This window comes from Nothobranchius furzeri, chromosome 3 (assembly GCF_043380555.1).
Source record: "Nothobranchius furzeri strain GRZ-AD chromosome 3, NfurGRZ-RIMD1, whole genome shotgun sequence".
Classification (NCBI taxonomy): Eukaryota; Metazoa; Chordata; class Actinopteri; order Cyprinodontiformes; family Nothobranchiidae; genus Nothobranchius; species Nothobranchius furzeri.
Window position 1 is genome coordinate 66805883 of NC_091743.1, and position 12578 is coordinate 66818460.

Sequence of the window (12578 nt, forward strand, 5' to 3'; positions counted from 1 at the left end):
CCGCTCAGCGGACAACACATATCAACAACAAGAGGAGCTGTCTCCGTCTCTCTGTCAGTCCCAGCCGAACCGAACCCCGTAGCAACACGGAGACGTGTCAAAGCACCGACACTGACGTACACCTCTGAGTCCGATGAGTCGCGCGGTTTGACGGATTACTGTTTCTGAGGGAGACGGTAAAAACTCCTCCGCCTTTATCTTAGTTTTTTTTATTTAACGCTGTAGTTACCGACAAAAGCGCGACTTTAGTAGCTGTTTTGTGCGATGATGTGCTGTTATTATTAATTAATGCTCTGTTATGGCTGTTATTTGAACACGAAAGGGGGAGTTGCACCAGCTATATTAGCTTAAGGCTAAACTTGCACAGGTGTTTTTAGCTAGCTATTGAGAATAAAAGCCTAACCGGTGCAGCAATACGTTTATTTGTGCTTTCATTTCCTAAATTAGGACTTTAAAAGAGAATGCCAACAGGAACTGTTTTGTTAAACCAATAACTTGAGTCGTAACTTAACTTTTTCTGCCTGATTAAGTTATTATGTCAGATTAGCATTTTGTATTAGGGAGTGACAGATTATCCCTGCCAAGAAGTAGGATGCTGAGGTTCAATGTAATTTTATATTCTCCACCCAGGAACTAATTAAATACTATTTAAAGTAATTTAACATTCACCAGGCTATCTTTTCCATTTGTTGTCACCTTACACTAAGAATAAGTTATGTTACATGCTAACTTTATACTTCTAGTTAATACGTAATTGGATTTTGAAGCTATTGAGTTCATTATTGAAAAGTAACCATCCAATTGACTATGCAATGAAATATAATTAAAAAGCTTCTAGAAAATAATTATGGATTAAACTGCCCTAAACTCAGCATGAAAGGTAAAAAGATGAACCCATCAGGTAATATGCAAGATTTCTAAACGTACGTTTCTGAATTTACTTTTAAATTTCAGTAAATATGAATGCATCGACTCTTGCATCCGCAGCAGAGTAATTTCACTTTACAGTGAGCACATTGTTCCATGGATTTTTATTTCTCTTGTAGTTACATAACATCATAATGACACTTTGTTCAGGTGGTGTTATATGAGACTCTCTTTCATAAGGTTTAATATTTTATGATCTCATATTTGCAAGCCATATCATTTCAAGGAAAATTTACAACCCCTTTGAAGCTATTTTAAAAATTGCAACATTACAAGCAAGAGCAATGTCAACAAAAAAACACTTTAAACATTAAAAAGCAGTGAGTAGTGAAGTGTTTGGAGTTAGCTAATGTATAATAGGTTCCTTGCTCGGACAAGAAACCAGAAGAGTAACATATTAATAATCTCCCCTGACATGTAAAAGTATGCATTTGAATACAGTAACTAAGTAATTTGAAGTGTAGTTATCGCTGTGGTATCAAAATACACTGAAGTACATAAAAATGAGAACAAAATTGCATGTCAAGCTTCCATGTCAAAAATGTAATCCAATGAAAAAATGTATCCAGTGTTAATTCTGGACGTCCAATAAGTCAAATAAATCTCTAGAAATATAATTTAGACCTTTTTTTAAGGTCCTTAAAAATGTAGAAAGGTAGTTGTGATAAAAACAAAGTGGACGGTTGTCGTTGGCCTTACATTGAACCCTTTGGCCCTAGTCCATTTCTTGCAAGGTCTGGTTTCCCCCAAAATTAAGCTTTTATTTTCCAGAAAGACACCAAAGAAGGCCTATACCAAAAAGTTATTCCGTCATATTGCTTTATTTATTTATTTTTTCTCAAATAAATCTAAATGAAACTCTGTTAATCAGATTTTTTGTGTTTTTTGGTTTGACAGTCCAGGAAAATCACCAGCCCCCAACTTTGAAATTTTATCAGATGGTTCTTTAATAGAATACTGGCTTGTGCTTGGACCAAAGTGTTTTAGTTAGGGCTGCACAATGCTTCACAAATGTATCATCATCGTGATATTGGCACGTGCAATACGCATATGGCAAAGAACAGAAAAAACGCACTGAATGGTCAGCTCAGATGTTTGCTACACATAATGCATTTTGCCAATCAAACAGAAGCATGAAGTTTTTGACAAATCAAATAGAGCTCTTCACTCATTTGGCCAATCGGGTGGGTTTTTAAAGGTTAGATGCCTGCCCTCCCGGTGGACGATACTAAATTTGGATGGCTAGCAAACACCCGAGTTAGCTTTGTTCTTCCTTTTCTGCCGATTCTGCTTTCCCCAGAATCCACTGATTGCCTTTTCTTGTTCCCTTTCTTTTTCTCTTTCCTCGCATCTTTTCATCAAAATGTTTGCTTTTCCCATTTTTTTATATTTTTTATTAATTGTAAAAAAATTTGTTATTGGTTCTTTGTTCTTGAGTTAAGTATTTGCTTATTTATTGCAAGTCATATCGTCATCGCAATATTAATCACTGTTATCGCACATCGCAGGTTTTCCTAATATCGCGCAGCCCTAGTTTTAGTCTAACATTAAAGTACAGTTAACAGAAGTAGAATATGTTAGTCCAAAATCTGCTAATAAATAGGTTGTTTTCAAAGTCAAATATACTTTATGCAAAAAAAGTGTTTCCAGTAAACACGAGGAAGTTACAATTAAAAGGTTCATTGTTCAAAACATTTTAAAAAAATACATAAAATAAACAAAAAATACAAACATTTAAACATCAAGCATGTCACGTTGACTAATCATGTTTTATATAGATAAGATGGATTTTTTTAATATCTATAAATGGTCTTTTAAAAACTCCAGTAAAAGATCTCTTATTGCCTAAAGTTCACGAATTGAATGGTGGACTGTAAACTTTCCCACGTGAATCCTAAAAATCCCTCTCTGCATTCTGATGAGCTTTTCAGTGAGCCCTGTCATAAAGGCATCCCTCTCCTCTTTGCATTGTGTTTTTATTAAAAGGATTAGGCTTTCTTTAAGGATTCTTACCAAATGCGCGTGTATTAAAATGGCACAGAAAATCTCAGAGAGAAGTACAAAGGTACAGAAATTCCCACAAGAGTAATAAAAGATTTTATGGCCTTTTTTAGCCTTTGTATTCTGATGACACACTTTTTACATCGGTGTAAAATCTTTAAAATGCTGAATGTCATTTATGTTGATGTGCTTGTTTTTCCCAATAAAATTTTATTCAAAAAGCTTCAAAGTTTGGTTGGAAATGCATCTTTGAACCGTCCACGTGAGACAGAGAGCTCTAATCTAATCTCTTAACGCTTGAACTGGGATGCTCAAACAGTTTACTGGAGAGCAAATCCTATGATGAGGAGCTGGGAGGGCACTGCCTGACCGCTCTGCTTCCAGACAGCAGGCAGCTATCGAGAGGAACACGATGATCCTGTTAATTATAAAGGTGACATAACGCAAGTGAACCTGATTCTGAAAACCAGGGATGTTGTCAACCAGCTGAGTAATCCTCTGACCATCTGGTTATCAGAAATAAAGCACATTTCACAACCAATCCTCCCAGAACATGTTATTCACATTAGAAAACTAACCAGTAGGAAACAATGTTCTAGCTTTCTTTATGCACTTTTTAAGAAACAAAAACATAAAAAGTAAAATAACTCAAATGCTTCATTTGTGATCTGGAGCTTTTTTTTTTTTTTTTTTTGCAGGTCAGGTCAGATGAACTTTACTGGCCTGAGCTGAAAATGTTCTGCATACATACATTTCTATTTTAAAGAAAACATGTTTTTTTTACTTCCTGAAACTAGGCATCTTGTTTCTGTTTGTTTTTCTGGTCGAAGCATGAATCCAGAAAAAAGCTTGAACAAAAAGAGGTCAAATCAGCTTTTTCATATTTGTCAAACGTAGAGCTCCTGCTGTATTTAAAGCTCTTCAACCACATCTCTGCTTACTGCAGCTTCACATGCAGAACCGGTGTCGTATGGATTCAAACAAACCAAAGAGCAATCAGTCCCCTCCCTAGTGATCGACAGACACGTTTGCCACAATTTAAACAAGTCGCTTAACCCAACCCAACAGGTTGTAAGCAAATGTCCATCTGAATGAGCGTCTTCTCGGTGTAACCAGAAGCACGCGGGTGAGTTCATTCAGGGATAGAGGCTGCACTGTCATCAGGAAGTGAAACAGAACAGAATGTGCTGTACTAATCTGATTGAAAAACACTGCCCTGAGTGGATTTATGAAAAAAAAGATGTTTTATTTAAACAGCTACAAAGAGAACCTATGGCAGCGGGAGGATGTGTGCTAAGAAAACAAACCCAGCCTGAACTCCTGGTTTGGGCGATGTGCGGGCAGAATGTGAGAGAAGCTGCTCACCACCACTGAAATAAAGCTGAGCAACATAATGCTCTTTGTTTCCGTGCGAGGTGTCCATGTTATGTACATCCCTGTAATCTCCTGTGTGATCTCTTTTATCCCTGAACTTTTGCCCCTTGATAAAAAAAAAGAAGAAGAAGTATGTTGCTGCTCTTTGCCAAGCTCCCAAAATAAATGGCTGAGAAAATGTGAATTGCATTGGGGTGGGGGTGGATTTCTATTTATCAACTCAATTTGAAGTTTAAATAGTGGTGTTTTATTCTAAGGAAGGTTTCAGGATAAATATGCCTGCATGGAAAATGCTGTTTTGATTTGTATGAAATAATTAAAGCACAGTTTGTGCAAAAATGTATGTAACAAAGGTGAAAATATAAACAAAAAGGTTCAAAATAAAGCCTGAAAAGATGCTTGAGTGATTTTTATTTGTTAACATACACACAAGTCACATCTAAGGATCATTAAAGTTATTTAAATAGTCAGAATGACCATTTTTGTTCCTTTTGCTGTTTTGTGGTCTATGTTGATCATATTTTAGATGCATTAATGCACAGTTCTGTGAATGTTGGTTTTTCTGTTGCCACAACACATGGTTATTTCAATGCATGTGTTGGATTAAAGGATTGATTCAGTTCTGCTAAATGTTTTATTTCTGTGCTTGGAAAGTTTAAATTGACAGAAAAAAACACTCTTTACCACCCTCACATGTTTAAAACAGTTATTGCATTCAAGGTTTTGCATGTGAGATATAAAGTTAACAAAAATATATGAACGTCTGTTAAATTACAGTTCAGCACACTGACTAAACAACCCTCCAAACTGGTTTTGCTGATGTTTAAATGTAGTTTTAGTGTATATTTAAATGGACAATGTGCTCATGGTTGCTTCAGAACACAAAATTTTTCTAGGGCGATTTCCTCAACTTATCACCTTCCCTGTCGCAGTGAAACAGCACACTGCAGAAACTGATTTCTAAGAAATTAAAATGAAAATAAATTTTGACATTTTATCTTATTATGTGTGTATATATATATATATATATATATATATATATATATATATATATATATATATACATATATTGCATTACTGAAAATAAGGTAAATATTCTTAATGTTTATGGTTCACTGAAAAACCTTTTTTTATTTATTATTTCTGATTGTAATCGGTCACTCTGAGTGTTCACGCCGACATCGCGGTCTGACCGTATGAGAGTGGCCTGTAAGTTAAAAAGTTAACTTCTGGACATTTTGATGAAATACATGGCCTTTGATATGTTACAGCAGGCTGAACATGAAAATAATCTTTACCTATGTCCTGCATTAGCTTCTAATAGAAAATAGGCGGCGAAATTCTAGGTTTTGAAAAGCCTGACAGATCTACGTCACACTGTCACTTAACATTCATGGACTCACCCATCTTGGCTCACGACTGGGAAGGTTGTTATTTTAGCGTCCAGGAAACAGCAGAGAACCTATTGGAGTAGAAGCTATCTGTTAGCATTAGCAACTACTCCACCACTTGGCAAAACTCCTCCTGGCTTGTGTTATTTGTGGAGATAAAACATAAATGCTGTAAAGTAAACAAAGTCAGAGTCTTGCATTGCTGTTAACCAGTCAGAGTGAGATGTCCAAACATCAGGAAATAAGACTCATTTTCCTGCTGTCTGAAACTCCTCTGATGTGGCAATCTCCTAGATGATGAAACAGGTGCATTGGGACTTTTTGTACCCAGAGTACAACTTACAAAACATTCATTTCTACTATAGACCACTGCAAATGTATTGATTAAATGAGTGAACCACACCTTTTAATATGATCCAAACTGGCAAATAAATCAATAATTTACTAGTTTTAGGAATTCTAGCCATGCAACATTTGCTTGACTCATTGGTAGATGCTTTGTACTCATAATAGGTACATTACAATCCTATTTAAAAATACTGAACTTATTTTAAGTACTGTAATTTTTCTATAGAATTAATTTTTCTTTTTAGTCTAAAAAATATGATAAAATGTCTAAAAATGTGTTTTTCTTTGTTTCTTAGAAATCAGTCTTTGCAGTGCAGTGTGGAGGCAATCCAAGTTTTAAATTGGTTTTAAAAGAAGTTATTATTTAAAGTTGTTGGGATATTATTCAAATGGCTAAAGGGGAAAAGAAAAGCAGAAGTTAGCGAGATTCTCTTTCCTGCAAAGGTAGGCATTCCCCTCATGTAAAAAAATAAGAATATTGTTAGATTATTATTTAAAAGATGTCCGCAGTTTTGCATTTTTACTGGTTAAATTAGCTTGTTGTCTAATAAAGTCTTACAAATTGATGGATATTTGATGTTATTATTGGTTTAATCTCAGTTCACCTGGCAGAAAAAGCCCAGTTATAAAAAGTTTATGAAGTAAAGGATGAAACAGTGTTCAGAAATGTATAACAAGTTTAATTACAGGTAAAGGTGTACATGTTTCTTCATTTACTATAAAAATATGATGAATTTTACTTCAGACGGAAAACATGAGTGTTGAAGCAGATCCATGACCTCTGTTTCGCTCCTCTTCTTTCCCGGTGCCACACTTCTGGTTGAATATGCCTTTGAACAGGAAGTGTACTAACAGTTTCAGTCCGCCTACACATCCAAAGGGTCGTTTGTGGTGATTCCTGTTGAGCAATAGCCCTGTGTGCTGATTTACCGAAGTTCTGATGTAATCTCTAAGTACTGGACAGATGTTTTCCATGTCATATCTTCTAAAGGTCAAGCTGAGTGCTGTAAGCAAAAACCTGTTTTTAAAAAAAATAAAGCAACATAATAGAACAGAGAATGAGAAGTAAATTTTCAAATTATGAAGAAATTTACTTTGTGTTAGTGAGAATAATCGTTATTTTTATTCAAGGGAATTGAGAAAAACGAGAAGAAAAAAATGAGACAAAAACATGGAAATAATTAATTTTTTAAAAAAGGGTTGTTCAGTTAGAGAATTGCTGAGAAGCTTTGGGACAACGAACATGCAGTAGAGAATAGCAACACCAAGTCTCGAGTGTATTATAAAATCATTTTTACTTTAATTTACTAACAATTTTCGATCACTGAAACACAGCACCTGCTTTTTAAATAAATATTAACTAAACTAAATGTAGAAATGCGAATTTTAAGAAGTTTATAGGATTCACACTTTTATGTTTTATTTTGTTTCTTTTCTATTGCTTTCTGTGTAACAGCTTTTTATAAGAGGAGCTCATTTTAAAAGTATTACAGCTGTGATATCAGCTAGCTTCTTATTTCTTATGTTAATCTGACATAGAGAAACAGGAACTATTAAAAAGACAAAGCCATACCAGCATTGCAGCTCTTCTCATATTTTTCTAATATAATCTAAATAGTATGCATCAAAGTATTGCTCAAGAGCCACTGAAAAAAATTGCTATTGAATAACTATATCACTTGTTGTACTAAAGGGCAAAGGCTTAGACAATTTGTACAGAAAACTTCAGCCAACCATCTCTGCAGGGCATCGTTTCACCTTTTGGTTTTTTTTTTTTAAAGTTAGTGTTATGAATATTTTAATCGAGCCCTGTACAACTTTTGTTAAGTAAAATCGGGACATGATTGAAGAAAATAACTCCAGGATGCTCAGATAAAACACATATGGTACGATGTCAGTAAAACCAGGGCACTTTGATGAAAAGCCACAAGACATGTCATTCCACACTGCAGAGCGAGTGGTGCAGTTCCGCTGTACTACAGTAGGTGGCGCTGTAGAAATCCATTATTAATTCATTCCGCCAACTGACAAGAGACGAAGAAAGTCACGCATCTCGTTTCATTGAAGTGTTGCTGCTGTGCTAAGAAGCTAACGGCGGCCTCTTGTTGTAGTGAGCCGTCACCCGTAACATTTATTGAAGTTGTACTCTTAATAGAAAGTAGGTTTCGACTGTAACGTGTTTCTGTACTTGTATGTTTCCGTATTTAACCAAAGTAGTTTAAAAGTCCTATTAAATATGTTTTAAACGTCTTGTAGTAGCGGTTGCTAATTTTGTTAGCTATTTCATTCTGCGCTCGCTTGTGTGGTTTTTAAGAAACTAGTGCGTTTAAGTGTCGTGTAGGAAAATATAAGAATTGTAAGTTGTTTATTTTTTCAATCAAACCGTAGTTTAAAGTTTTAAACCTCAAAGGCCCACATTGGTCTTTGGCTCTGAACACAATGACAAAACTCCTTTAGCCATGTACCTTAGCTACGGTAACATTACCATATTAAATTCGTGCACGGTTATAGTTTTTGGTTTGCGAGTCATTTAGTTGTTTTTCCCATAGCTGCTGCTGTTTTGTTTTTAGTCCAGTAAACTAGTTTGCGTGCTTTTGTTTTTCTCAACTATGCTTGAGAATAAAATGCATTATAAGCGTCAACATTTTAGAGACTGGTTCTGAAGCTTGATTTATCAAGCGAAGCAAAAGTTAAACTTTTTTGCTGACTTTTTTTTTTCTCTTTAGAAACATTACACAATTTGGACACACAAGAAGAATCCAGATGGGAGGTATGATAGCTTTTACAGTCGAAGAGAATAGTATTTTCGTGGTGCTGTTCCATCTACACAATTTAATTAGGTCATGTGGGCCCTGAAACATAATCTAACAATTTTTAAACCACAAGGGAGAAGTTGGATACATAAGTATATTTCATTTAGTTTTTAAAAAGGACATATTCACTTGGATAACGTGTCACACCATTTGAAAATAAAAGAACAGAAATTCACATCTCAATGAAATGTTGCTACATCAGTTATTGTAAAACTTAAGAATGAGTTTTTATTCTTGCAGTTATGTAAGCAATGTTGCATTTTTATTATAAGTTACATGGTGTGGTGATCTTACTGCGAGTTTCCTCCTTTTTTCCCCTTTAATACTGTTTCCCAGTATTATCTAAATATGTTTATTTTCTGTAAGGGTTAAAGGTACACTAAACTCTAAAAAATAACAATAACATTGTTAGTTATTATTATGAGAACTGACCTTTTTTCAAGTAAATTGCAAGCATCTGCCTTTCTTTCATGAATACACATGAGAAGTAATTTCATGATGTAATTGATCAAAGAAGTGTTTCAGGGAGATAAACCAAATATTTTTATTTACCTGTCACATCTAATATTATCTGTGCTCCTTTCAGACCCTGCTTTTCACCGAGACTGTCCCCTTGACTGCAAGGTTTATGTGGGGAATCTTGGAAACAATGGAAACAAGACAGAGTTGGAAAGAGCTTTTGGGTACTACGGTCCCCTGAGAAGTGTCTGGGTTGCCAGGAATCCTCCAGGATTTGCTTTTGTAGAGTTTGAAGATCCCAGAGATGCATCTGATGCTGTGAGAGAGCTGGATGGCAGGTAATACCTACTGGTGTCTATTTTCTTGTGGAGGGGTTTATGACCAATGACTCAAGTCTTTCTGCACTATTTTCCTTTCAGCATATCTTGCTTTTAAAAACAATTCTTTTAGCTCGAGCTTCATATTTGATCATTTCCTGAATCGTAATGCGCCAAACACTGACTCATAAATCATTCATATCTAATTACAGTTAATCAGATTTTTCTGTATTTTCTGATTCAAATAATGTTTTAGATTATTTTAAGGGTTATCAGTAAATCATAACTGTGTCTGATTTTATTAAGTTCATCTTCAAAACTAAAAGTTTAAATCTCTACCTACCAGTGAATCCAAAAGATGAACATCTCACATATCCATTTTGTTCAGATCCTTGTGTGGCTCCCGAGTGCGTGTTGAATTATCAACTGGGGAAAAGCGCTCAAGGAGCCGTGGGCCTCCTCCATCATGGAGTAGACGTCCTCGGGATGACTTTAGGAGACGTAGTCCTCCGGTCCGACGCAGGTACGCATATCATGTGACTTTTTTATGTTTTAATTTGTGTTGTTCATTAAAAGCATTTATTTGCCTTTTGTTTTATATTAGTAACTTTATTTAGGCAACATTTATCTTCACATCCAATCAACCCAAAGACAGGTAGTAAAGTTTCTAAATAACATTAACTCTCTAAGATCAGAACAAAATAAAATATTTTTCTAAATTGTCATTCAGGCAGAAGTTCATGAGCTACAAAGCTCTCTGCTTGCATTTTTAATAAACTTACTCCTTCATGTATTACTGTTTACTTATAAAAAAATATATAACCATAATTGCAACGGTTCTTTTTTATGTTTTTCCTGAAGTTTCCTGAAGGGTTTTAGTAGTTGTGAGATTTAGTTATCACCTCAGAAGTAGACATTTTGTGGAAATGACCAGTGACTCCAGATTAATTTTATAATTAATAAGTAGAGAGGCACCTAAATTTTATCCACCAAATGTTTCACCTGAAAATGACTCAAAAAGTGCATTTTTGGTTTTCGGCCGAAACACCCAAATCTTCTAAATAGGCAGTCAGGTGAACCTCATTTCCGTTTCATCTGACTCCGCCCTCACGTGGCAACTTGCTCTTTGCTTCATAACAATTGTACATTTGTACTGATTTCAAAATTAGTTTTTCCCCTTTTAGTAATGCTGTTTTATTACGATTGCTGAAATATTTATATGAATTATGTAATGCACTTTTTACTTTCAGTGTCACATCTACCGTGTCTGCTCCGCTTTTTTTTTTTTCTTTGACATTCCCGCTACGTCTGTCACTATTAGTGGTGTTTTTACTACCTTTTTACGCCCACCATGTCTTGAACACGGTGAAATAAGCTTTGGATCATGTGTGTGAAGCGTGTTTACTCTCATGAAGCACACAGACTCTGTTGCTGCTGTGCAGCTGCAGCGTCACTTTATTCTGACTGGACAAGGTAATATCTTCATCAAAGGACGAATATTACTCATCAGAATCAGCCTTTACCCGACAGAGAGCTTTGTCAACAATGAACAGATCTGTCAGCATTGTAAGTTTTTTCTCTCTAATATATAATAATATTCACCCTCTGTGCTGTGCTCCTCTCCTCTTCAGTCGGGAGTCTCCTGACGGGGGCAGTTTTCAAACTATAAACTCTTAAAATTTCAATAGAAACACCCAAAAGTGTTGCTCAGATTGAAGTTACCTATCTCCACTATCTTCTGTTATAAAGTAGTTATTTCATGAGGGATTATATTTGCAGCTGTGGCTCGATAAATGCAATATTGTGCCTTTGGTGTTTAAAAGGTTATATTTACAGTCCTTCTCAGCAGGCCTTTCAGTTATAATAATTATTTATTTATTTTTTACTTCTTACACTCGTTAGATCACCTAAGAGGAGGAGCCTGAGTCGCAGTCGCAGCAGGTGAGTTCAACAAAAGCTGAATCCCAGATGGACATTTATTTGTTCGAGAGATCACTTATATCTTTTCTTCTTTTAGGTCTTTGTCAAAAGACAGACGCAAATTTCGATCTCTTTCCAGAGACAAGAATCGCAAGCGCTCTCCATCCCTCTCTCGATCAAGGAGGTACATTTAAATTTGACCATATTTTTGGAGTCTGCCTGAACACTACTTTGTTCTTTAAGTTATTAAGAAGAAGAAAAGATCTTTTCTAAAGCGCCTCTCAAGATAAAAACTTAACAGTTTTTTGTTTTTTTTTTACACATTCCCGCTACGTCTGTCACTATTAGCAGTCTTAACTCATATTAACCAGTTTATTTGTTTTCCAGTCGTTCCAGGTCCAACGATAGGAAGTAATCATCCTGGATTGTTTTGGAAGATTCCCCCATGGTCGTGAAAAGAGACATTTTTATAGTTGTTTTTTTTGGGGGGGGGTTATTTGCAGCTTAAGATTAACTACATTATACATGGTGGGGAGAAGGACAGAAGTGTTCTTATTTGATTCAGCTGTGATGGAAAGATGGTCCCATTTTATTTTTTATTTTATTACATCTTCTAATTACCCATGTGAAATAGTCTTGCCTTGCATGTTTTCAAACTGAATGATTCATTTTTTTATCTGTAAGGATGTATTGTTTTGGGGGTTTTGTTTTCTTTTGTAAACTTTTGAATTAAACTGTTGTGACATTCTACTTTTCTGTTACTACTCTTCCACGTCTCCCATTCATTTCAGTGAGTCACTGTGAAATGCACACGTTATTAAGACCGATGCTCTATTTTGCTGACCGTCTCTGAAACACACCCTGTAATCCTGTCTTTTAACTACTGTACATCAATTGAAAAACATGGCATTTACTCAAAATTGCTCGACTCTGAACTCCCAACAGTTTGTGATAATGCAGTTTAAAAGCTTGTTCAATAAATGTTTTTCCTAAGTTGCATGTTGTTTCAGCAACGCTTCCTTTTGGTT

General features: G+C 35.3%; 1 protein-coding gene and 1 long non-coding RNA gene across 4 annotated transcripts in view; one reads left to right on the forward strand and one right to left on the reverse strand.

Moving 5' to 3' along the window:
- The first annotated feature begins 16 nt into the window (after positions 1-16).
- srsf3a (serine and arginine rich splicing factor 3a) lies at positions 17-12547 on the forward strand. Of its 2 annotated transcripts, none has more exons than XM_015958864.3 (7): positions 17-176; positions 8768-8811; positions 9441-9651; positions 10019-10153; positions 11533-11571; positions 11648-11734; positions 11938-12547. In XM_015958864.3, exons 2-7 carry the CDS (start codon positions 8805-8807, stop codon positions 11963-11965), a joined length of 507 nt encoding a protein of 168 aa, XP_015814350.1. In that variant the 5' UTR covers positions 17-176; positions 8768-8804; the 3' UTR covers positions 11966-12547. The 2 variants fall into 2 exon arrangements, with proteins under 2 accessions (XP_015814350.1, XP_015814349.1); XM_015958863.3 differs by lacking the exon at positions 17-176 and adding an exon at positions 8061-8199.
- Positions 6948-12578, reverse strand: part of LOC139068877 (uncharacterized) — a 28921-nt gene continuing 23290 nt past the window's right edge. For both annotated transcript variants that reach the window (XR_011520136.1, XR_011520135.1), the window contains exon 4: positions 6948-7045. This is a non-coding gene — a long non-coding RNA (uncharacterized lncRNA). The remainder of the gene's footprint in view (positions 7046-12578) is intronic.

Coding starts and splice junctions, on each gene's coding strand:
- srsf3a (XM_015958864.3), top strand. Junction 9,652..10,018: donor GTGAGAGAGCTGGATGGCAG/GTAATACCTACT, acceptor CATTTTGTTCAG/ATCCTTGTGTGGCTCCCGAG. Junction 10,154..11,532: donor AGTCCTCCGGTCCGACGCAG/GTACGCATATCA, acceptor TACACTCGTTAG/ATCACCTAAGAGGAGGAGCC.